Here is a 24,224-nt window from a genome sequence, read left to right as displayed (position 1 = left end):
ACCTTCATTAATATTAAACTCCAGTAACAACGACTGTTTGATGGGACTATTGACATGTGGAGGCCATACTAAACGTAAATTTAATTAAAGTGGTACAAGTTGGGATGTTTCTCATTTTGAATATTTGATAAAATGTAGAACAGACTTAAACTGACATTGTGACTTTGAAAACGCACTGTGGTTTTTTCTGAAATACCAAATTAAAAAAAATCTTTAAGGAAGCTGCCTAATAAGAAGCAAAGACACAGCTGAACTCCAGCAGTCCGGGTGATTTACATGGAAAGGCCCAATCAATGAAAACCACTCTAAAAATAATACTCACATTGTCAAAGAAAGAATTTTCATATTCTTCAGTGCAGAAAAAGGAATCCTATTTTCCTTTCTTAAACATACTCCACTGCCACCACTACAGAAGAAAATCTTCAAGCTGCTGCTCTAGTCTTCTACCCTTCATACCAAGAAAGATTACTGAGATACTATTGATAATCTTTAGAAACCTCCAATAACATTTTGCCAAAGTCACAGATATATACTTTTATGTGTATGTATTTTTAAGTATTTATACTGGATAGTTCTATTTGGAGTTAAATTTGCCATAAGCTGTTCAAAAAAGTTACAGACAGTGCAAAACACTGGAACTCAGTATGCAGTGATAAAGTTCTAATAACCAGATTTCTTACATTGGTTCATGAAAATATTTTTTTTTCTGTACACTCTTTTCTTCTGGATGAAAAATGAACTGATTTTAGACAATTGACAACTGTAGTTAATCACCTCAGGAATACAGTTTCATGTCCCCCTCTGTTCGCACCAAAGAGGAACCAGACTCCTGAGATCTACTTAAGCCCATTTAGAGGGGCAAATTCCTACTAAGAGGGTTAAGCAAACAAATTTGATCTATTCATCTATGCATCGAGACATGCCAGTACTCAATTCATTTCTCTCTGATAGCTGTTATAGGAACTAAAGCTTATATTAAAGCTCAACTCTATATGCACTGCTTGCTGGAACATGTCTGGGCAATGCACGCTGATCTGTCTCAAATCTGCTGAGTAAGAGAGACAGAAGAGCCGATGCAAATTAACCAAGGGAAAACAAAGATTACTCATGCTCTACACGATTAAGATCTTAATCATGTTTATGTCCAAAATAAAAGTATTTCTCAAAGAATAATCTGCTAAACTACCTGCAACAAGTGGAGGATGAAACAATTAAAAGGACATTGGTAAAACCTGGACTTCAGTAGAAGACATGACACAATGAGAGATTACCAACAACCATTAACTTGTTACACACAGGAAGGATGGAACTTAAATAGAGGGGCTTTTCTATCACACTAGAGAGGTAGTATTTCAACATTATGTAATTATGTTTAATGACAGTTTAGTGAAGCTTCACATATGCTTATTATCTTTTCACACCTGCAAAATTACATACAAGATCCTACTTACCTCTTTTTATAGTTCTGACTAAAACACTAATTTAAGTAAAGAAAAGTGAATAATCCTTCAGGAATAAAAAGGTTCAGACTACAGAACAGAGAAGATGAGGCCACTCCGGAGACAAATCTGCATCTTTTCTATCCTGACTGAAGTCCTCATCCATTACATCATGCTACTCCAGTTAAACAACACCTAGCCTAAAGCTCCTGAGAATAAGCCTAGAAGATCTATTATAGGTTAAAATAAAGGCTGCCAGCGTTCCAGGCTGACTAGAAAGCGTGAAGCTGCTGTGAGAGCAGATATAAGCACTGCCAGTACTGTTGTAACGCAGGAAATATTCACTCAGATTCAACACTGCTCTAGCCATAGCTATAGAGTTCTCATCTGAGGAAAGCTTCTGTCTGTTAAGCTTGCCCCTCGATGATTTACCACCAATACAGCACAAATTTTCATGGTTTTCAGTATAGGGGGGAAAAAAATATGATGTGCAATTATATGAAAATCCACACAAGATTTAGAGCTTCTCAATTGCAATTGGTGCTAGGTGACAGAAGACTATTTTAAGAATAAAACATATAGGGTGTATAGAATACATGCATTATCCCAATTTTGCCAGCTCAAGCCACACAAACAAGGCTATCTTGTCCATTAGAGTAAAGCACTGTCTAAGTGCAAAGTAATTATCAGACTGTATAATAATCATTTTGACTTCTAAGAGAAAGTACAGATGAGGCACAGCATGTAGTCTGCTATTTTCAGGACTACTCCGACATTAGCCTAATAAGAAGATACAGCAAACAAAAGGCTTGAAGATCTTGCAGAGGTGACCAAACTCTGCTGGTATATGGAATGTAATCACTACACACTGAGGATTGCCAATATTCCCAAAATGCTGCTGCTGACTGCCAGCGTTTAAGGTGGTCTCTCTCTTTATATTTTTCCCATTTTTATTTCTTATCTCATTCTCTCCTTTCATCATCAAGCAGCCTGGCCTGAAACAAAATAAATAAAACATTCGCCTGCCTTGATTCCAGATTTTTGATAATAAGCAGGAAGAAAAAAACCCCATTAATTTTAATATATTATGGCACAGCTGCTCAATAAAATGCTTCAGTGAAAAAAATTCTGCTGAACCAAGCAGCATTCTAAGGAGCGATGCTGCACTAGAATTCTATCACAAGAGTTTCTACACGTGTAGTTATACCTGAGATTAGATGAGAACATGTCTTAACTATTCTGAAAAGCAAAGCCACTTAATCTACATATAGCGTTCTTTTTGTATACAAAACAATCAGAGCACACTCTGACTTACAGAGCTGTTCTGATAAGCAAGACTGGATGTGGAAACTGTTCCAAACTGCCTAGAAGCATCACCCTTCTTCCAAGGAAAAAAGCTAGATCTAAAATATGGGACTCTGTAACAGATCGTATAAGAATGTCTATTAATCTTTTTGCAACGAGAACAAAAAAACCCTTGGTATTTTTTAAGCCATTCCCGATGCCCTCACAGATTAACATATAAAAACCCTATCTCTTACTAACGCAAAAATAGTTGAAACATTGTAATCCTTTAGGTATTTTGAAAAAGAATCAGATCTCATTATCATGACAACCATAAAAACAAACAGAATGCTGGTCTTAAAAGTTGTGTTTCACATCTACCACTAAAACTATTCATTTCAATTATACTTAAAAGAGATCATCTACTCATTTTACTGTACACTTTTTCTCTGCTCCTGAGAAAATCTTGCAATTTCAGATACCGGTTTAAATGAATAAGGTGGAAGCTAAAAGGACTGATAAAATCAAAGCAGATCCATTTAGTCACAAAAGAAAATGAAATGATTGTTTTTATCTGCTGCAAAAACGTTCAAGTTAGTGACCTCTAACCAAATGCATAGGGCTAAATAAGGATTAAGTAAACAAAATGGAGAAGGGAAAAAAACAGTCTTTCTAACATGTAATAGAAGTGTGCCACAGGACTAGGCAAGTAGAATGTACAATAACAATACAAAAACCTTATCTGTTAGAATATAACTTTCAATATCAGGAAAGGTATGTATCAGACCAAAGAAAAAAATGGAAAAAAAATTAAAAAGAAGAAAAAAGACTTCATTTCTAAGTTGAGCTAATTTCTGACATTCAGAGGGGCTGGGGAAGAAGACATACAATGCTGTGGCCTGGAGTTGTGCATAAAAAAGAGGACCAAGCTCAGGTACCTCATTCACCTGTTCCTGTCAGTGGTTCTTTATTGACTGCGCAGTGTTTCTTTACCCAGAGGCAGATGAGCATGTCTGTGAACTAGTAGTGTGTCAAATTGTTCCAGTTCACTCAGTCCAATCCACCACCTTCAGGTCACATTAACCAACAAAGATACATACAATTTAGTCAGTTATTTAACAGATTCAGATAATGCTATGGGTGAAAATTGCCTTGGGCATTACAGATATTGACCTCAATCCAAGTTACAGCATATACCAAATATTTGCTTTAGAAATGCCAAACAGCGAAGACTTCTCATTGAGAAGATACAAATGGTATACTCAATTTTCTCTCACATGCCTAACTATCCTACATGTTTGAGAAAGAGGCTTGCAATCTTTTTAAAACAAGAAAGGTGTTCATTCTGATACTCGTACAGATTCACTGCTCAGTCTGCTAGTGAAAAGGAAATAACTTTATTTCCTCTGCCCACATTGTAACGCTAGCTATTGAGAAGACATGGGGGATGGTCTGGAAGAGCACAGACATATTGTAGGGGTACACATACACTAAAAAATAAACAGTGCTGAGAGGAGGGGTAAGGTCAGCACCTCAACATGATGAGAAGACAATATGATGCTTGAAAAACATTTAGTATGGCTCTAAGACAGATGAGAAGGTCAGTGGATTTTGAGTGTGAACAGTACATCTGATTTTAGCATCTCTTTACTCCTTCCACTACACAGAATCCTTAGGAAAATCAGAACACTGGAAGAGTTCTCCAAGTGCCACAGTAGCACAGTAGCTTGGCAAACACTGCCAGGTACCTACGCATCTCATGGATGAGGAATTTTCTAGAAAAGTTTTCCAATGCTATTCAAGATCTTCAAGAATTTATGCAAATCATATCCATTCATGTCACCTTGGCATGCCCACAGCAGGTCGAGATACAAGCACTCTGCAACAAGGCAGCCTGGGAGTAGATTCAGATAACAATCCCCTCTGGCCTTGAAACAAAAAGCCCTGGGAATTCTTACAGGATACTACTCTTCCTACATTCAATAACAGAATAAACGTGAGTCATAAGTGTGAAAGAGTGCATCCTTCATATCCACGTGTGTGTGTGGTTTGGGCAAACATATTGGAAGAGCACATTTCTTGGGTTACGTCAAGCTCAGAAGCTCTTTTTTAAGAAAACACCAGTATGGGAACTGCTGAGCCATGGCCTGAACCATTGATTGAGCACCTGGAGAAGAGACCAGGTCAGCCCTGGGAGCACAGGTGAAGGCAATTCACCTGTGTGACTGGAAGGGGTGGAGCTTGTCTCCACCCCTTTTAGACCTCATTTAGGGTCTGACTGCCCTGCTCTCTTGTTGGAGATCCTTCCTCAGGGGAGACTTCCTGTAAGCTTGGGTCTTTAGATATGGGTGAGCATTTTTTTTTTTTTGTAACACCTTCTCATTGTGCTTATCTGAGACTGTTCCTGCTACCCTTATGGCACACAAAGGGTACACAAAGCTGGACTTTCTCCAGAAGAACATGACTGTAAGTAAAATAAGATACTAAGGCTTGAATTTCTCACTCATTAGTGAGCATATATGATTTGTGACAGTAATCTTGGATAAATAGAATATATGCTGTTTCCAGAAATAAGTAAACACTTGTGTGAGATCTTATAGGCGATTTGAAGGCACATTCTGCATAACCAAAATGCATGGGTAGTGCCATAAGTTGGTAGCTATTACATCATCAATAGCCAGTACAATGCCCTTTAGCTGCCAAACTGCAAAAGGCAGATATTTATTCTGAGCCATAGAGTTTAAGACTTGTAGAAGAAATGCAAAGTCTCAAAAGCTTGTATCCTCTGAGAGTCTTCTGTTTATAGAAACTCTGTCAACAGAACTTTGACATAATGTAATATATTCATATATTCACCAGAGGTCAGGATGATAGCAGTTTTAAAAAGCTGCATTTAATTAAACCATAATGTCTTAGTAATTCACTATTTCAGATCCCAAATCCTCTGCTATAAACGTTTCCAAAAACAGGACAGCTCTGTCCCATAGGACCTTTTTTAAAAATTTTTAACTTCTGAAGATAAGAATAGCTTAAGAGAGTAAAAAGGAATTTTTGTTCTGCCTTTTTAGAAGCATAATTAAATGTCCATTTCCTGTATTGTTGGCTTGATAAAGCTAGGGGCTGCTGCAGCATTACTCCACTACCTGATCCCTGGGGGCAAGCCAAGAGACACCACTTTCTTTGAAGAACAGCTGGCTGGGGATTCTGATATTTTTGGTGCCACTGTTGATTGACTGGACTTCAAGTCAGGGTAAGGCAATCTATACTTATGGTCAGTACGTTTGTGGATAGAATGTTCTCACGTCTTCTCTCAAGGTAGCTGAAGCATGTCAGAATTAATGGAGGTCCTTGGACCAAACTGATGTGCTCATCAGAAACAGCTGGAGATGTTCCCTTTTTTTCAAGTCTTTGAATTAGAATTCTGGAAAACACAGTATTAATGCAGAAGGTATTCTTCACATAGGTATTACAAACATTTTCTATACCTGTAACGCAGAAAATATGTACCACACAATTCAAGCGTACTTATTTTTGTCTTCTTAGAGTTCAAGAACACAAAGCAGGAAAACATTTACATTTAAATACCACATAAGGCATGAAATAATAGAAGATATAAAACAATAGAAGTTTAAAGAAAAAAAGATGGTAATTGCCTAAAAAGCTGCATGGAAATGCTCTGATTCAGTAGAAATTTGAGACTGAAAGGCATAAGACAAGCTGCTATACAAGGAGCACATAAGTCTAACAATTTCATCAAGGTTTAAGCTTACCATGTTAGAAAGCTTTGGAAATAGACAATTAATGCCGTCCTAAAACAGGATCTTAACTTAAGATTAGTTGAGAGTTTGCAAAGAACAAGTCTGTTGCTTAAAACATATCATGAAGACACACTCTTCAGTCTGTTCACACACATTTACTATTTACTTGATGGCCATTTAACAGCTCAAACTAAATGTTGTTAGGTAGTGCCTATAACAATATAAACAGAAGTTGAAGTGTTTTCTAAATAGACCACAAATTGTCTAGTTGAAATTAGCCTAATTAAAAAAGTCTCAGTATACAGGTACAGAAGTCATACAAGCAAGAAATACGATAGCTCTTAACATTGGTTTCCACAGAACAACTGGATCAACTTGTCTCTCCAGTTTTTTGGCAATTCACTACAGAGGTAAATTAACTGATTCATATCAGAACAAAAACAACCTTCCGTGTATTTTTTTATGTTCATAGTATGAACAAGGTTAACTGCTTCTCAGGTGCTACTAAAACTATAATTTCATAAATTACATTGTAAGGGTTATCAGATTTCTAAGAGACTGAACACAGGTGTTCCACTGAGCAGGTACACATCCCACCACTAAACAGCAGGTTGTTTGGCAGGCATTTCTTAGCTGAAACAACCGCAATAATCTCCACTTTGAAGTAAGTGTGTCTGGGAAAAAAGGTTTGAAAGGCGTTTAATTCCCGGACAGTGATAATCTGAAAACTGTCCATTTTGTTGGGAGATGGGCAGAAAATGCCTTCTTGATGGGGTCAAGTGACCTTTCTTCACTTCACAGTCTTGCACACTGTTTTAATATTTGACATTTTCTCATGAAACTTGCTTCGCTTATGCCAATTTTTGTTGAAAGAATTACAAACTCAGACTTCAGGTTTATAAGGGAATATTTATGTCAGTAGCGTCGACAAACAAAGTAATTGGCATTGAAAATCATTTTTGTTTACCTTCAGGTAAGGAGAACAGAATACACAAATTATCTCCAAAGGTCCTTATAACAGGAATTTTTTTAATAGCAAAAACATGCCAATCATAAGCCAGTTAACTCAGACCATTTTTGAGTGTTCATTTTGCAAGAATAAATAATGGCACTCTACCTAATGTTCTCTTTTGCAGACGGTCATAGGAAGAAAACATCAATTAAACTGTAGGCTAGCTTATTAAGGATAACAACCCATACATTCCTCACAGGTTTTTAAACATTTAAAACAGTTAAACCATACCTGTAGCTAATCTTTCCGGTAGCGTTTCATATTACCTAGGAGGGTCATACAAAAAAAGCCATTCTCCCTTTTTAGTTAAAGTTACACACACTAGGGAAACCTGTGTACTTATCTGAAAAAGAAAAACACTGCCATAATATTTGTTTCTCTAAACAGTGTGAAGAGAAGAAAAGTTCAAAGTTGTGATTCAGTGTGAGGATTAATAATTAAGGAAAAGAATACACTGGGTATTACTTTGCCTCCACCAGCCCTACTGCAAAATTTTCATATCCTTTTAAAGATGTATCCGGCCCTCTGCAAAAGAAAAGCACAAAAATACACAAGAAAGTACTCACACTGTTTGGGTGTTGAATGGCAGCTTCGTGTTGCAGTCTAACCCGCTGTGGCATCATCACATCATCCTGAAATAAATAGTGCACTGTTACTGAATATAAAAAGGGTCACAGTACAGTATTCAGACACATTAGAATATGCTGTTAAATTAACATTTTACTGCCTTATACTCAGACATAGAAATGGAACAAATATGAAAGTCACTGTGACCATTGCTTGGTTTCTTTCAAACAGACAGAAATATCGCATTTGCATTTGACTTCATCAATGCCCACGTGTAAGTGGAATTAAAAATGGGAGAGGAACATTTTTAGAATGCATTCTTATTTTCACCTGCTACTTTGCGTCAATCTCCATAGAGTAGAATACACAGAAAACCATTCCCCTGAAGTTTTGCAAGTAAGCTTTCATCCGTGCCTTCTTTAAAATACATAAAATGAAAGTACTTATGCACGTGGGAAAGAAGGCCAACAGAGGAGTATATGGCAGAACAAGTCATCAACAGGAATTAAACTATTTATAAAGTACACACACCAATAAAACAGATACAGCTAATAACATTTTCAACTCAAGAAGTTCTTCATATTCTTTCTTCACAGGTGCAGTAGTTTTGTTGTTAAGTACGTGCCCTCTGTCTCTAGCTCTTCCAGTACAATGTATTTTATAAGCACAAAAAGTAGTATTTGTGGAATTACAAAATTCTAAGCAAAACCAATAGAAACCTCAAGGCACACAGACACTCTCACAAAATGCATCAGTATTGACTTTGGCTTTGAAACACTAGATATAAGTTTGAGGTTTATGCTTCTTTCACTTGTAGCATAAAGGTCTCCTTTATTTGCACGACAAGATGGGTTGCCTTGAAAGAACTCAGTAAAATTCCTATCCTTCTTTGAACAGATAGGAGAAATCTCTTTTAAAATTATGTTTTCTGCACTGTGGCTTTAGTTTATTAAAATAACCAATTTTAGCACAAATTTTCCTCCTTAAATTTAATCTCCTGAGTACTCTACCTACATTCTTTTCCATTTTGGTTTCACAATTCTTCCATGTGAGTATCAGCTGCAGCTTTATTATATGCTGGTTAAAACTAACAGAATTAGATCCAACTATTTAATACAAATCAAGGTTAAAGATAAAACAATGTCATATTGAAACTGATTCTTGCAGCATGCACGTTCATAAGAGCAGGAAGAGATTTTTTTGTCAAAAGCATTTGTCTGTATGCTGCATTTAAGATAAGTTTCATAATAAATACGAGAGATGTTAACCACTCTCAAAGCCAAGAGTGGAATAGAAAAATCTGATTTTTCAACCTTTGTGATAAAGGGAGAAGAAAGCTCTCTACATCAGTTACTTCAAAACTTTGACAAAAAGGTTTGTCTTCTAATCTACTGTATCAAGAATTCATCAAGTACATCTTGCAGCAAAACATATATCCTATCCCCTGTAAGAACTACAATTGTATCTCTTTGTAAATTAAGCATACAGCTATATTTTTAATTGAAATCTGGTTTTCGTAAGCGATATAGAGTTATATTTTGACTGAACTTTGTTTACTTCTTTAAGAATTATTTATAACTCTTAGACGTCATCTTGTTAAATCCCTACAAAGCAAGAATGCAAAAGAAATCTATCAATAAGCATGGAATTAAAAATGCATAGAATGAGGTCACTTTTGTCTCTTACAATACACAGCATAGGCTTTCATGCTAAAATATCCCAATGTATACGATCCAGCACAACAGTTAAATTTCAACAACTCACGCATTCATAAAGATGAAAAATAGTTTACTTGACTTAGATCATACAAACCAAATTCCAATATTCTATTCAACCAACAGGTCAATGTTATGCTTTTACAAGCAGACAACTTGACAGCAAAGCTCTAGTTCCCCCAAACAAAACACTATCTCATTTGAACTCTAGTGGCAAAACTAACAAGGCTACAGAACTGGGTCTTAGGCTGTCATTGGGACCATCAGTATTCTGTAAAATCCAGCTTAAGAGGGAACAAAAACTGAAAAATGCCCCCCCTTTTTTTAAACAGATACATTTTTGTTCTCTAATGCTTGAAAATGAACTCTTACTCAGAATGACCTTTATCCTTAAAGGAAGAAAAACCTGTATTTATTTATTCATCAACAGTTTTACACATACGATGCACTGATGTTTAGTTTTGCTATACTGCCTGAGTTCATGGAAGGGGGGAACAATTTTTCAACAAGTTTAATATGAGACAACTAAATGTTCAAGATTTTGTCCAGTTGTACATTATGTAATCACAAATAATAATTAGAGTGACATTTTTCAGGATATTTTTCACTAATGTCACATCAGACAAAAAATAGCACACATACTTGAATCCAACTGCAAAATTATATTTAATTTGTTTAGAGAAACAGACTACATTTAGAAAAAGCAAGTATGTTTAGTCTGTTTCCTGTCTCCTAGGTGTGAGTAGGGAAGATAATGTTAAATATATGATTTAATTCACTAAATATGTCCTTGCAATAGGATAGGGAATAATAAATCATTAGTAAATAAAACTACTTTCATGTGACTCTCCACCAAACTTTGTAGGAAAAATTTTTAGTCTTAGGTAACATCTGCATCTACTGTCAGCTAAATAGATACATAGCTGCATACAATGCAGACAATACCAAATAGGTGAAGAATAAGACATGCAGCAATATAAATAGAAGCCAACATTAGGCACTGAAAATAACCCAGAATTTGTATGAATTTTGTTGATTACAAACATGTTTCCTGTTCTCCAATGTCCATTCTGAGTAGGGAAACAATTTGCTGAGGATGGGAGAATGAAAAGAACTTTATTTCACATGAAAAGCCAGCAGGGATTTCTAAACAAGCCCAGATGTGTTTCTGCTGGTGGGAGGCTGTGATCTCTGTCACCTTTCAGTCAGACAGGCGTTCTGGCTGCTCGCTTTCCTATCAAACATATCCCTGCTGTAGGAAGTTGGCTTGCTCCTGTCAAGTTCCACACCACTTGCAGATGCTGCAGGACCAGGAAAGCTCATTATACAGCTATCAGCTGGGCTGTTTTCCTTCCAACCAGAGGCACGCACAATTACAATTATAAACATGCACAATTTACACTGAACTAGTTGTTTTGTTTTACTTTATTCATGTGTTTAGTTGAAGAAAAGGAAATTAAGTCAATAATCCGAGCTAAAGGATATTACTCAAAGCTGTTGTTGCTTCAGTATGCCGTTCTTTAATCATTCTGAGTAAATTCAAATGATAAACATTCACTGGCCTCTTCAACCAGGCAGGCTGTCTAGACCACACGGAAATCCACAGTGATAACTTGATAATTTTCCATTGAAAGTTTTTTAATTCCACTGCAGAAAGTGAAATAAAACATCCAACTCAATGGATAATACATATTTCCTTTTTAAAACCAAGGACAGGCTCACATTAAACAATACACTAATTCAAGCTTGGTACTGAAGTCCTTTCTGAAGCTCACATTATAGACTGCATCATGTGCTTCTGTAATTTCCTTCATCTGGCTGTTCAAAAAAACAAAACAAGAACCCAGCTGACACACTGCGTCCTGACAACAATTGCACCTTCTCCGTTGCAGCTACTGCACATGAAATACAACCTTTTGCAACATCAGGTGGAATGTTTGATTCCATGACAAACAATATGGCATCTCCAAAGTCTTTCAGTGTACCCCATGGGCATTCATTTATCCTGCACCTGCTCAGACTATAGTTAAAATCTTTCCTTGCAATTGCTCAGTGTAAATCCTTGAACTGGGGAAGCAGAAGGTCGGTGACCTCCAAAAACTGCTCTGTCAACAGGACAACTACTACTGCTATTAAATTAATATGACTAGGCTAGAAATACTGCAGGTCAAATAAAAAGAATCTTTTGTATTTCTTCTTAAATGGTCAGGAATCCTCCAACAATGAATAAACCTGAAATAATTTGAAGATAGAAAGATTTCTTAGGATAAAGTGGAAGTATGTTCTTTTTAAATAAATATATTTTTATAAACATATATTATATGTTTTAAGTATAGGTACATTTGGGTGTCAGTGAACATAGACGTTCAAATAAAAAAAAAAGGAATTTTTAGTGTAACCCTCCCTGTGCTAAAACAGACTAAATGGTTGTAGCAAAGATGGTAACAGCCACAAGGAGCTGACAAACTATATCATGATAAAATGCAACTGGTAGATAAAGTGATCACATAATTTGAAAAGGAGGAAAAGTAACTGTGAAATGTATTAGCATAATTAGTGAATTCTACTATCATCATGACCAAGATTTTCTGAGACTACAATAAGAACAATTTAAGTATCTTCACATTTTCTAATTTGCTGGTGGGAAAAAGGCCTCAATAATTTAGAAGTAAAATCTGTAACCACAGCTACAGCAACGAAACTCCATAATAGCTATTAGTCAAACAGCTGCCACTTCATACTAGAATAGGCTGATCAAATTCTGACAGTTCTGAGCTCTGTAACCTTTTTTTTTCCCCCCACATTTCTTCCCAATTTGTTGTCCTCACAAATCTGTGTTGAGAGACATAACACAAGCAGCTTGACTCCAGCTGGAATGGCAAGCGCAACCGTCTCCCTGGAGCCAGTACTCCCAAAGATGTGTAAGTGAAATGAACGCAGAAGGAACCACAATATATTTCTCCACCTATATGAAATGTATACAGACTATTGATACAGCCCATTTCTTTCCACATCCACCTACAGCAAGCCTGCAACTACTGCTGCATCTGAAGGTCAATTCTTTGGCATTACTGCAGCACGTTCCAAAGGGCTGATGTCAACATTCCTTCCTATGGAGCCTGACACTGGATTGGGAACTGAAATGAAGAAGGTAGGTGGCGTGTAGAGGCAGAGCTACTAAACAGCTGGCAACATCTGTGTTTCGGCAACGATCACAACATTTTCTGACTATGGTCAAAATATTGAGCAATTTTCAGACTTGCAGCAGTTTCCACATTAATTTTATTTCCTCTGACCTGTTTTCAGCAAACAATGGTCACTAGAAGGAGAGACAGTAGAAAATTCACTGAAGTCAATCGTTTATTATTTCTTTGTACCAAAATTAGGCTTCTGGTAGTTCAGAATGACTTTTATTTTGAAGCCTCCAGCTCAACAGCAGTTACAGAAATGTTTAACACAAAGTCTTGGTACCTTCTTCCAAGCTTATCCATACCGGAATTCATAAAATTCTCAATAAAATCATCTTAAGTCCTAATTATATGAAACATAAACTTACACTACTAATAATCTTGCAGAAATTCAAAACTATTGCTGATTGGATTCCATAATAGCTGTAATAGATTCTTATCCTTCACAGCTAGTCAGCAAGGAGAAAAAAATACAGCAGCACAAAGGTGCATACTGTATAAACACCATAAGGCAAATAAATTAAGAGTTCTGGAGAGATTTATAGAAATCATTTAAATAATTTTCTAGCTTACCACTAGTGATTTGCAAACAACAGCTGGATCTATCTGGATTGAAAAGAAAATAATCAAAAATTTACCTCTGTAAATTATCCTACACAATTTTGAGACAGAAGATAAAAAGCTCCATGGGACATGAAAGCAGTATGCTGATTTCTCACTTGTGCATATGTCAGCATAACTTCAGTCAACATAAGCACACACACAGCTCATCCTGGGTACTTCCCACAATACTCTGCCAAACCTGGAGTGCCTGAACTTTGCAAGTTATAGTTAAGGTCTATTTTTTTTATCATATTACACACAAAATAGCCTCAGCGATTCACAACATAGGAAAGTTAAATCTATGGAACCATTCATGCAAATTAAAGTGGCATTGGAAATTGTGCCCACCTGAAGCAAAACAAAAACAAATGGATCTCAAGTTTATTCATGTTAAAAACCTGCTATCACTTAAAATACTCCATGGAATAATTTATAATACCTGCACATTGTTAATATTTGGAGAATCAGGTAATCAGAAACAGATCAGTGGATTTCATGCTCATATTTCCACAAAATAATTTGTTTGTGAAACAGACACTGACACTCAGTGCTGAACACATCTCTTTGATGTGTATAAACCTGACCCATTAATTTTTATACGTGATTGTGAGTTCCATGTGTTCAGTAAATGCTCAAGTTTTGTTTTCTGACATACCAATATGTATCAGATTCAGCATTTCAAAGTTTAACTCTTCATTAACTGGTACACAAACATTAAATACTGTAAAAGGCTACTAATGGGAAGCCACGATAAATTCAAATAAACACTTAAAAAAAAGAAAACTGAGTAGAAAAACATAGTAATAGTTTAATAAAAGAAAGAATGCAGGTGAGGAAAGCCAACAGCAAAGCTTGATTTCTTAAAAAGTAAGACAAGAAACTTCTGCCACATTGCCTTGAGTCAAAAGAAATACACCAGTGATTAGCCATAGCTTGTAGTAGTACATTGATTAATTCACAACATTTCAACAATCAAAAAAGCCTTTCCACCCAGCCGGTACAACAAACAGAGCCTGTAAACTGAAAGAGTATCCAAATTAAAGCCTGTGTGGTTATAAGGTTGTAGAATTTGCATCCCTGCTCTCATGAAAAAGATCATGACACTTTCCAACAGGCAAAGTCAATCATAATGTTAACTCATAGGCTATCTGAAAACCTACACTTCCAGCAGCAATTTCCTCCTAAACCACAGTCAATTCAGAGGAAAGAATTAATCTTCAGGTGAAATTACATGAGATCAGTGAGCCTTAAAGGTCTTGCTCTTCTTGCCTGATCCTAGCCACACGGCACCGTTCCTCAGATCAGCTATGCATATTTGTGAAACCCTTCACTGCGTATTATGCTGCATAAAGTCAGATAGTTATCTGCAGGTGAGTGAGCTGAATGGGTTCCCTGAAGGAGTCCAACAAAGGACAGGGAAAAAATATATTCAAGATGGGAGGCAAGGCATCTCCGATTTTGCATCAAAAACCCCATAGATTAGCTCTTAGTTTCTCATCTATACCATTTTCTAAAGCACCATGGGAAGGCAAAAATCCTAAAAACACCTAAATAGCAACTTTACACAACTCTGCCCACAACTTCTTGTGAAATCCCACAGAATCAAACAATGATCTAAGGCTATGGGATTTCTACAGTTTGGAAGATAAATGTAGGGCTATCAATATTTTTAACACCCAAACACCTTTAAAGAGCTTGTATTTATGGCAAATCAACGCCTACACTAAAAGGAATGAAAGAATTTTATTGACAAAATGGAATTAAATAAAATGCATTAACTTACTGAATCCAGAAAGCAGAGATAGGTTCCTGAGCTCTGTATTATTGCTTGATTTTTAGCAAATCCAACTGTTGAGAAAATAAATATAAAATTATGTGGGAGCTTTTGGATTTTTTATTTTTTTAATTAATGCAGTTCAGAACAGATTAAAGAAAACAAAAAAAATCAGTATTAGGAAAAATACGTTTTTTTTTCTGTATTAAAACAAGGTAACTTTTAAATAGCTAAATACACACTCATTTCAGTATTGCTCTCTCTGTGGTCATCAACTGTGTGTGTGAAAATTCTACCACTAAGCAGAATTAGACTTTGATTACCCTTCCCAAAATATATAATACATAATATTTATCTTGAAGAGCCCAGCTACCTCGGTCTCATGCCCAGTACTTCAGATGCTGAAGAAGATGGCTAGCTATACACGTATTCAAATCTGATCATACCTAATAGGAGATAAAGTTCTGTTCCATGTTGCTTGTTACATACGAAATATGCAAATACAAAAACTTGAAGATTTGTAATACTGTTGTGGGTGTGGTTTTCTTAATTCTTAACGGGAAAACTAGAAAGATAAAGCTAGGAAGTCTCACCATTACTTGGAGTAGGGTGATTTTAAATATTATTATTCCTAAAATACCTGATTTTGCATTTGAAAAAGAATCAATCTTCTGTAAATTGTATGATACAGCTTCAAATTTGCTCAGGAAAAAAATTTAGCTGGGCTCAAAGGTTCAATTAATTTAATTCACACTCTCCTTGGCTATTTTGCTGAGTTAATGAGAAGAAGACTTATTATTGCATTGCTTACTGCTTCAAAGGAACATTATATCAACTGCCAACACAACAGTACTGATAAAGGCTCTTCCTTGTAATTGCTTTATTCTTAAGTACTTCAATTATTTTAATCCTCACCTTGTGGAGAGTTTTTGAGTCACCTTAACTTCTCCATAAGTTTCTTGGATTTATTATCTTACAGTGTATTTAGAAAGAACTTTTTATACATGTATGAATACTTAATCTCATATACAGTTACCCTCATTCTCTTTTCTTTTGGCAGGAAAAAAGCAGCTGGCAAAGTCAGTACCTAGCACAACAGCAGAGCTGAACCCTGGCATGAGCAGTTCTAGCAGGAAACAACTGATGCAAGTTAGCAGGTCTGAACATGCCAAGCAAGTGAAACCCTAATGCTGCAGAGGTTCTTACTAAAGCAAGTGGAAAAAGTACAAGATATAACTAAATTTGCTCAACATCAACCAATACTCAGATACGTTGTTAACAGCTGTAAAACAGCCTGTATTTACATTTCTATCCTGCACTTCAAAATACCTCAATTTTTCAACATTGTTCAGGATAAAATAATGAATTGCTCTGAATCAATAAAGAAAAAAGTGAAGCAGACTCAAAGGCAACTACAAGATGACAAGTGTATTACTATGAGAACTTTCTGAAATACCTCAGATCTTGTTTTCAAATAAAAATAATGAAATATTAAATATACGTTATGAGAAAAAGTTGAAAAAATATTTATTAAGATGAAGGCAGAAATCACTCTAAAGCTTTTCTTATGCTAGCTAGTAACTTCCAGGGGAAGGAGAGGAAAACATGCATATTTTAAAAATTCTTAAAACGAGCAGTATAGCTTCCTGTAGAAGAAACTAGATATTAAAAAGTTTTCTCCACAATGAACCCTATGTTTGCCATGAGTAAAAGAATTTCTTTAATATTACTCTACTGAAGAAAATCAAATGTTTGTGCCAGGTCTCTGAGTTTTGTAAGGCCTGCTTACTTGGTGAAAAGAGCCTGTTACCATGGTTACAACCGTAAAAACTTAAGCCTCAGTGAGATATTAACATTCCTTACTCTTGGAAAGAAAAAGGTTTCCTTTTTTTAGGCAAGTGACCCTTTCTTTTTTTCTAGGTCCCCCCTTTTCTTTTACATGTTCGAAAAGAATCAGAAATAAATCCTAATCTTGTGTAAATAGTTGAAGATGTGAAGCCTGACTAGTACATTGTTTCTGTAGTAAAGCATCTTCTATTAAAGGAAAGACTCCTTACAGTTGTAACTAGTCCTTAACATAATAAAAGTAAATCACTGAAAGCAAACAAATACTATGGATTTCAAGTAACCTGCTCCTAAAATGTAACAACCAAGAAGAAAAGATGTCCTCATTCTAATGGTGACCTGAGGTTGACTTCCACATGAATAAGCGTGTTTTTTTTTTAAAAAGCATTTCATACTATTATTTAAAACAATGCTCACAGCTGTGCCCTTCCCCCACCCAACAATTTCTTAAAGATTTGTTCAGGTTTTGGCTGTCCTAACACTGGCAAATACATGTTCAAATGAAAATTAATCTGACATCTCTCTCTAATGGCACGAGAGAGTCACTGTAGTTCACAACTCCAACTTAGTTTCAGTTCTTTAGAGTGCAAAGGTGAACTGACTTCAGAGTATTACCATAAATTATTGTCAAAATATTGCACCTTGTAAGCTGAAAACTAGTTTATACACACTACTAATACAATAGTTTATTTGGAATAAGACTATGTATAGAAAATGTTTTATTAAAATGGAAAATATATAACACAAAGTATTGACAAAAAACATTGCTACCAGCCTTCCTAGGTACCATAATTAGCAGCCTCCTGTATTATTTTTTTTGACTTTTCTGCTGAAAAAAATCGCAACCTACTTAGCTTTCTTGATCACCAGCTACTCAGAGAAGATTTGAAAGAAGACAGAAGACAGATCAGAGAGATTAAGCACTAACTGAAGTATACTATCAAACTGCTTCTATAGTTAGTAATGTTGCTGTACTTCAGTATTGCTAAGTCTGACAATTGTTTTTCAAAATAAAACAAAAACAGTTTTAAAGAATTCTGCATTCAAAAGAAATTAAAGAAAGAAAGAAATTAAGGAAAGTCATGGGCCTGCACCAAGTCGCAGGCAAATTCAGTTCACAAACTTGTATTTATTTGTGTTTTAATAACAGGATTAAAGTTGAGTCTTCTGAAACAGAACTGGGCCTTCCCACAGTAAAATCAATTTGACCCATCTATGGTAAATCCAGGTTTCTGTTCAGTTACAAATAGGATATTTTGTTAAATATCAGAAACTTGCCAGATTCTGTGTTACAGTGCTTCCAAAGTGTGTCTCTTAGGTGAGATATCTTGGAAGACACAAATTTGGATAAAATTTTATATCAATTCCTACCTGTCTCATTGTCACAAAACCTAGAAAGATACAAAAACTATTTATACAGCTCCTATACAAAACATGAGCATCGTGTTCTGCTTGCTTTGTTCTGTTGTTGCTCTTCAGAATACAGATGTGATTTCCAACTTTAATGCCTGACAAACATCAGTTTCATCAAAGAGCAGTATGCTTTTATTTCTGTCTTACATTTTTGCAAGCTTATCCACACACACACACACAAAAAAGCCTAAACAACCGATGGCAAGATTTGTTTGCTGTTTCTTCCAGTAGCTAAATGCAATTTGCAGTAGCACGTAAATTGATAAGGAATCACGCTGCAAACTCACTAAACACATTGTTCCAGCCCCTCATGTAAATACCAAGGAATTTTAAAGAGGAATTCTAGCTCCCACATTAAAACATTTTTAGAGGTCTGTGTGATTTAATCAAAATGATATAAAAAATGTATTTTGTACTGTTTCACCTTGGCCCTCTGCCCCCTTAATAAAAGCAACTGCTGGCTTACCTTCCAGTTCTAACAAAAAGAGAGTGAGATTTAAAATTAGAAATACAGGAGTTTTATAGTTCATATCCCTCCATCTGTATATTCATTCTACAAGAAAGTACTTCATAATTCAATTTGATGGTTATTTACAGGTCAATTGCAAAACTCCAGAATTGGCTTGGATCACAAATTTAACCCTGTTTTAAATCAGTTTTGCAATGGCAACAGTAAGAAACCTGCAATCTTCACATTATGTAACATAGCTGCCATGAATAAAGGAAAGAAATCTACCACTTGTAATTAAATTGCCTTGCTTGTAATGATGGGTGTATAACTTAGAGAAGGGGAAAATTGTTCAAGTGATTAGGAATCAGCACTGAGATTCAGAAAGAAAAGAAACCTTTTCACATCATTTTGCTATTGGGGTCCTTTATTTCACATTTTTAGGGTCAGTTCTATGATACTGAAGAATATACATTTACTTTTTAAATGATTATGTAAGAAATCCTGTATTTCTTTTTTCTTAAACACATCTTTTGAAGATAAATCAGATATCAGAAAGCCACAGTAAAACTGTAAGCATTAACAACACTGTGTACACTACAATTAAACAAAATTCTTTTGCTGAGTAGAGCACAAGTATCAAGCCAAGTTCTTCTTTCCTGGACATATAAACAAATCCTACAGAGCCAAAAACAATGGGGCCAAATTCTAAATGAGAATGAGCTTTTGAATATGGAAGTCTGGAAAGAAATGTGATGGTTTTTTGTTTTTTTTTTCCATCACGATGCACGTGGGCTACTAAGATACTTTGCAAAGTAAAGAACAGATGTCTACCGTAACAACCTAACTCTTAAAAAAAATCATTAAAAAAAAAAAAAAACACTGTTAAGTTACATACCTCCTCGAGGCTGAGCTGAATCATTAGTACCAACAATTACTGGAATACCAGCATCTTCCAACTTACTCTTCCATTTTGCAATGATTTCAGCTGAACCGTCCTAGACAAAATGACGACACAGATGCTTTTTTAACTTGCATGGTGAACCAACCACAATCCAAAATTAAAGTTCCTGCTGCAGACAATATTGACTTGGTCAGTATTTTAAATAAGGTCTGAGACATACCTTACTGGCATCATTAAAAATTGACAGCTCCATGGTTTGTTTAAAATCTTGTTCCCAAACTGACTTTAAGCATTCATCTAGCCAACGTTCGCTATTGTGAACAGGCACGATGACTGACTACAAAAAAAGAAAACACAAATGTGTCAGTAAGTACTATTTTTTATCTACTTATAATACAAGAATATCATTAAAAAAGGGGAAGTGCCAGATCTTTCTGAAACTAAGTGCATCTTAAGAATCAAGAAGTAAGCTAGGTACCTTTGTTTTCATTATAAATGTATGTTTTACTTTCATGTCTATCAAACTTCACATTTTTGAGTTCTACAAGGTGGCTTTTGGTAAATCTCTAAGGAAACAATAGAGGCAACTGAGCCAAAAATGCAAACAAAACACCTACAACACCCCACTAATTTGTTTCTAGTATCTCTGCATTTCCAAGACACTCTTCATTTCTGTCTTCCATGAACATACCTTGTTCCCCAATTTTTTGTGATGCTTACTGCCTAGTTGGAGATGCTTACACATGCAGCCTGCATCCTTGGGCTCTAGCCAAGTTTTTTTATAATGGCTCTATCTAAAGCTGTTATCAAGCACACTAGAAGATGACTTACGACCTACTTCCTTAGTCTACCATTTCAACCACAGGTTTTCCTCTTACAGCCTCTGTTTTTTCAGCTGCATAACTCATGAAATGTGAAAACTTATCTGAAATACTTTAAAATCGGTTAGAAAACACAGATGAGGAATTCCTCTGACACAATACTCATCATTATTCTCATTTTTAACACCCAAAACTGTTTCTGTATCTCAAAATACAATATCTTACTTTCATAGCATGCAAGCCCTAAGAAATTAATCTCAGTAATAATACACCTGCTATGTTTGTAAAGGGAGAGTCCAAACCAGTACCTGTTGAGGCAGCTTACAATAGATGGGGAACTTAAGGCACGGGGCATAAGTAACTTGTAAAATGTCTCATGGGACATTTCAAGAAGTTCCTAGAAACAGAACTCAAACTCCTTATCATGTGGTGCAGAACCATAAATGCAAAGTTTGAAGGAAGAGAGGATTAGTTCCTATTGTGAGCACGTGAAAATCTTAAAAACAAAACAAAACAAAACAAAAAAAACTAGAAGAGTATCTAAATGTAATTGTTAAAGATTTGGTGTCCACACAAATACATGTACATTGTGACAACACATGCAAGTGTATCAGTGGGCAGATACATTTTGTGCAAATTTTGTTCAGTTGAGTGGGGTTTTTTTGTTTCTTTTTACAGAGTAGGATGTACATTCATTCAGATGTTCATATACTACCTAGTACAATAATTAAAAAAAAATTACAGCAAAATAAAGAAAACCTGTAGCAGTTTAAAACCTGATCTTTGGCAGAATGCTGTAACAGGAAAAAGGAGGATTTAAGTAGAGGGAAAGCTATCTAAAGTGTTTAAGCAAAGAAGTTCTTTGACCTCTGCTGTAAAGAGATAAACAAGTAAAAGAAGGAGAAGCCAAAGAAATAAGTAAAATTGAATTGGAGAAAAAGGATTATTTCAGAACTGTGTCTGAGATTAGTATAACAAGACTTCAAAAAATAAACAGGTCTGAGGTTCTAAACCAATATATTCAAATTACTCAGGCTTTTAATACTCCTTATGTCTAGATGTTGACGCTAATCAATCTAACTTATTCAGAAAGAAATGCATTCCCCAGTTTTTCCAATGCAGTTTTGGACATCCAAATTAAACAATGATTCTCCATCTTTTTTCTGAATTAACTAAGAAAACTTCAACCATACCACCACAAGTAGACTGATATTGGCTTGAAAACAGTAAAAACACAACTTATTTATAAGCTTTATTTCATATCGAGCTCCTGGTTTTACTCAGGGCAAATTAGCAGTTGGTTTTGGTAGCTCAAATTATCACATTAGAACTTTTCTGCTTAGCTTGAACTGAAAATAGCAAAAGCAGTTTTTAACGGCAGCACAGAGAAAGTAATCCACAAATACCCAGTGTCACTAAGATACTCTGATCTCAGCACAGCAGCTCACAACATACTAGCACTAGAGCAAGTTGTCCTTCCACACGACTACCACAAGAAGCTAGATGCCTGTCAAAACAGGGCACAGAGCTGAACTGCTGCTGACTCTTCTGCATGAAACGTGGAAAAATGAATAACTATACACAGCAGTAAGATTAAAATACCAGAGAATTGCTAACACAGTACATTAAAGCAATTCCTTGGGTTCTATCATTCATTATCAGTATACTGCTTTTCCGCATTTATATTCTTTTGTTGTTCTTAAGTCAAAGAAAAATTAAAAATACCACAGATCTAGAGCTTCATTTCTCTCTAGTTCAATTCTACATCTGCAGCCTGGTTTAAAAGTTGCACTTGGCACCTACTCTGACCCGAGTATCTGAAAACTGGCCTCTACCACCGTGCGGCCAGAACACACCAACCTCCCTGGCTTATTTAAAGAGGAATAAACTTAACTAAGACACTACATTTCACTTACAAGTGCAGACAGTAGAAAAAAGTCAGCTGATAGTAACCTCATGAGACCTCGTCTAGCTGTTCTGTCCCAGGACGAGGTCAACATCAGCTCTGTCGCAGCCGACATATCATAGTCGGCAGTGGTTGACACCGCCTTGCTAAGGCAATCTCTGGCAGCCGGCATAGCGGGGACCTGGAACACAGGTTTCCTAACCTCTTAAATTCTACGCTGCAGTTTTTGCTAACTACTATTTCCCACTCACAGCACAAACTATTATTCAAGTTCTCTTTGCAGCAGCCATTTCTATATTTGAAAACTACTACGACAATAGAGAACTAGAAATATGCATAACGCACTTCCAAATAACTTTAAGCCAACACAGCAACAGAACTTGCAAATAACTAGTATATTTTTCTCATTGCAAAGTCACCTGAGTCAGAATTACAGCAAAAACCAACAGAGAAGACTTTCATGGCCTATAGACTAAGTACAGTTAAGATACAGAATGATGAACTGGATCTGGATTTGAGCATTGTGACCCTACTGATTTTCCCTGGACATCAGAAGTTCCAGAATGAGGTGTGAAGCTTTTTTAGGCATTTTTAGTACAGCAGTTTTGCCCTGACTAAGCTGAAGACAATGATTCTTGGCTCCTCTGCTAAATAAATTCTGATCTACGGTAAAAATGGCAATGCTAAATGATCAATGGATAGTTCAATCCACTCCCTTCTACAAATGTATTATTCAACAGAAACATCCCTCCTCCCACCCTCAGCTACTCTAATGAAAAACAATACCTGAATTGCAAGACCAAAGTGGAGAAATTCGAGTTTAAAATAATCATAAAGAGTGTCAGATATCAAGCAATGGAATGTTTTACGCACAAAAAATCTCTCATTTCCGACATTACCACCATCCTTCCCTACTGAGGACAACGAATAACTCCAAAGTGAAATGCTATTTTCAGTTTCAGCAAATTTAAGTTCACACTGGCTCCTACCTATCTCAGTATCCGCATGTGGAAAATAAATTCAAATAATCACTTTAACAACACTGAAAATTTTACATTAGTCAGAAACTGTTACCTCTAAATGAAGCTTGTGAATCATTGTTCTGAATTATTTAGAAACTTGAGGTTGCTGGCAGAAACACACCAGCTTTGTCAAATGTCAGATAAGTTATACTGAACCCAGAAAGATTTTCATAACACCTGCACGGGATCTGAGTTTCTATATAGTTCCTCATTTCCACCTGCCTAACAATTTGTGCTATTTTGCTTTTCAGTACAAGAATATCGGCTTCACTAAATACAAATGTAAATATAAACTGCTTTCAAATCATACCAGTGGTACGTATATAAATGTGGGCATGTGTATACATCACATAAAGGGTTTGTTCAGCCTGGAGAAGGCTCAAGGGAGACCTGACAGTGGCCTTCCAATACACAGAGGGAGCTTGTAAGCAGGAGCAAAACCAACTTTCTACATGGTAGATAGCGATTGGACAAGGGGGAATGGCTTTAAACTACAAGAGGAGAGATTTAGGTGAGATGTTAGGA

The 24,224-nt window shown here is 35.9% G+C and overlaps 1 protein-coding gene and 2 long non-coding RNA genes across 5 annotated transcripts in view; 2 read left to right on the top strand and 1 right to left on the bottom strand.

Annotated features, from left to right (window-relative positions):
• Nucleotides 1–24,224, bottom strand: part of B3GNTL1 (UDP-GlcNAc:betaGal beta-1,3-N-acetylglucosaminyltransferase like 1) — a 113,921-nt gene that overhangs the window by 89,103 nt on the left and 594 nt on the right. The window contains exons 1-5 of one of the 3 annotated variants that reach the window (XM_021415054.1): nucleotides 22,688–23,008; nucleotides 20,171–20,287; nucleotides 19,945–20,044; nucleotides 15,350–15,414; nucleotides 8,060–8,125 (exon numbers count right to left, since the gene is read on the bottom strand). In XM_021415054.1, coding sequence (XP_021270729.1) covers nucleotides 8,060–8,125; nucleotides 15,350–15,414; nucleotides 19,945–20,044; nucleotides 20,171–20,287; nucleotides 22,688–22,849 — 510 coding nt within the window. In that variant the 5' untranslated portion in view covers nucleotides 22,850–23,008. Of the gene's footprint in view, nucleotides 1–8,059; nucleotides 8,126–15,349; nucleotides 15,415–19,944; nucleotides 20,045–20,170; nucleotides 20,288–22,687; nucleotides 23,009–24,224 lie in introns of those variants that run through there. The other 2 variants (XM_021415053.1, XM_021415056.1) reach the window with 2 other exon arrangements.
• Nucleotides 5,016–8,053, top strand: LOC110407398. Its single transcript, XR_002443880.1, has 3 exons — nucleotides 5,016–5,189; nucleotides 5,837–5,973; nucleotides 7,881–8,053. It is a non-coding gene; the product is annotated as an uncharacterized LOC110407398 (long non-coding RNA).
• LOC110407397 lies at nucleotides 8,137–19,874 on the top strand. Its single transcript, XR_002443879.1, has 3 exons — nucleotides 8,137–12,696; nucleotides 12,800–12,926; nucleotides 16,401–19,874. It is a non-coding gene; the product is annotated as an uncharacterized LOC110407397 (long non-coding RNA).

Source organism: Numida meleagris, chromosome 17, assembly GCF_002078875.1.
Source record: "Numida meleagris isolate 19003 breed g44 Domestic line chromosome 17, NumMel1.0, whole genome shotgun sequence".
In the NCBI taxonomy this organism is placed as follows: Eukaryota; Metazoa; Chordata; class Aves; order Galliformes; family Numididae; genus Numida; species Numida meleagris.
This window is presented reverse-complemented; position numbering and strand designations above follow the sequence as displayed.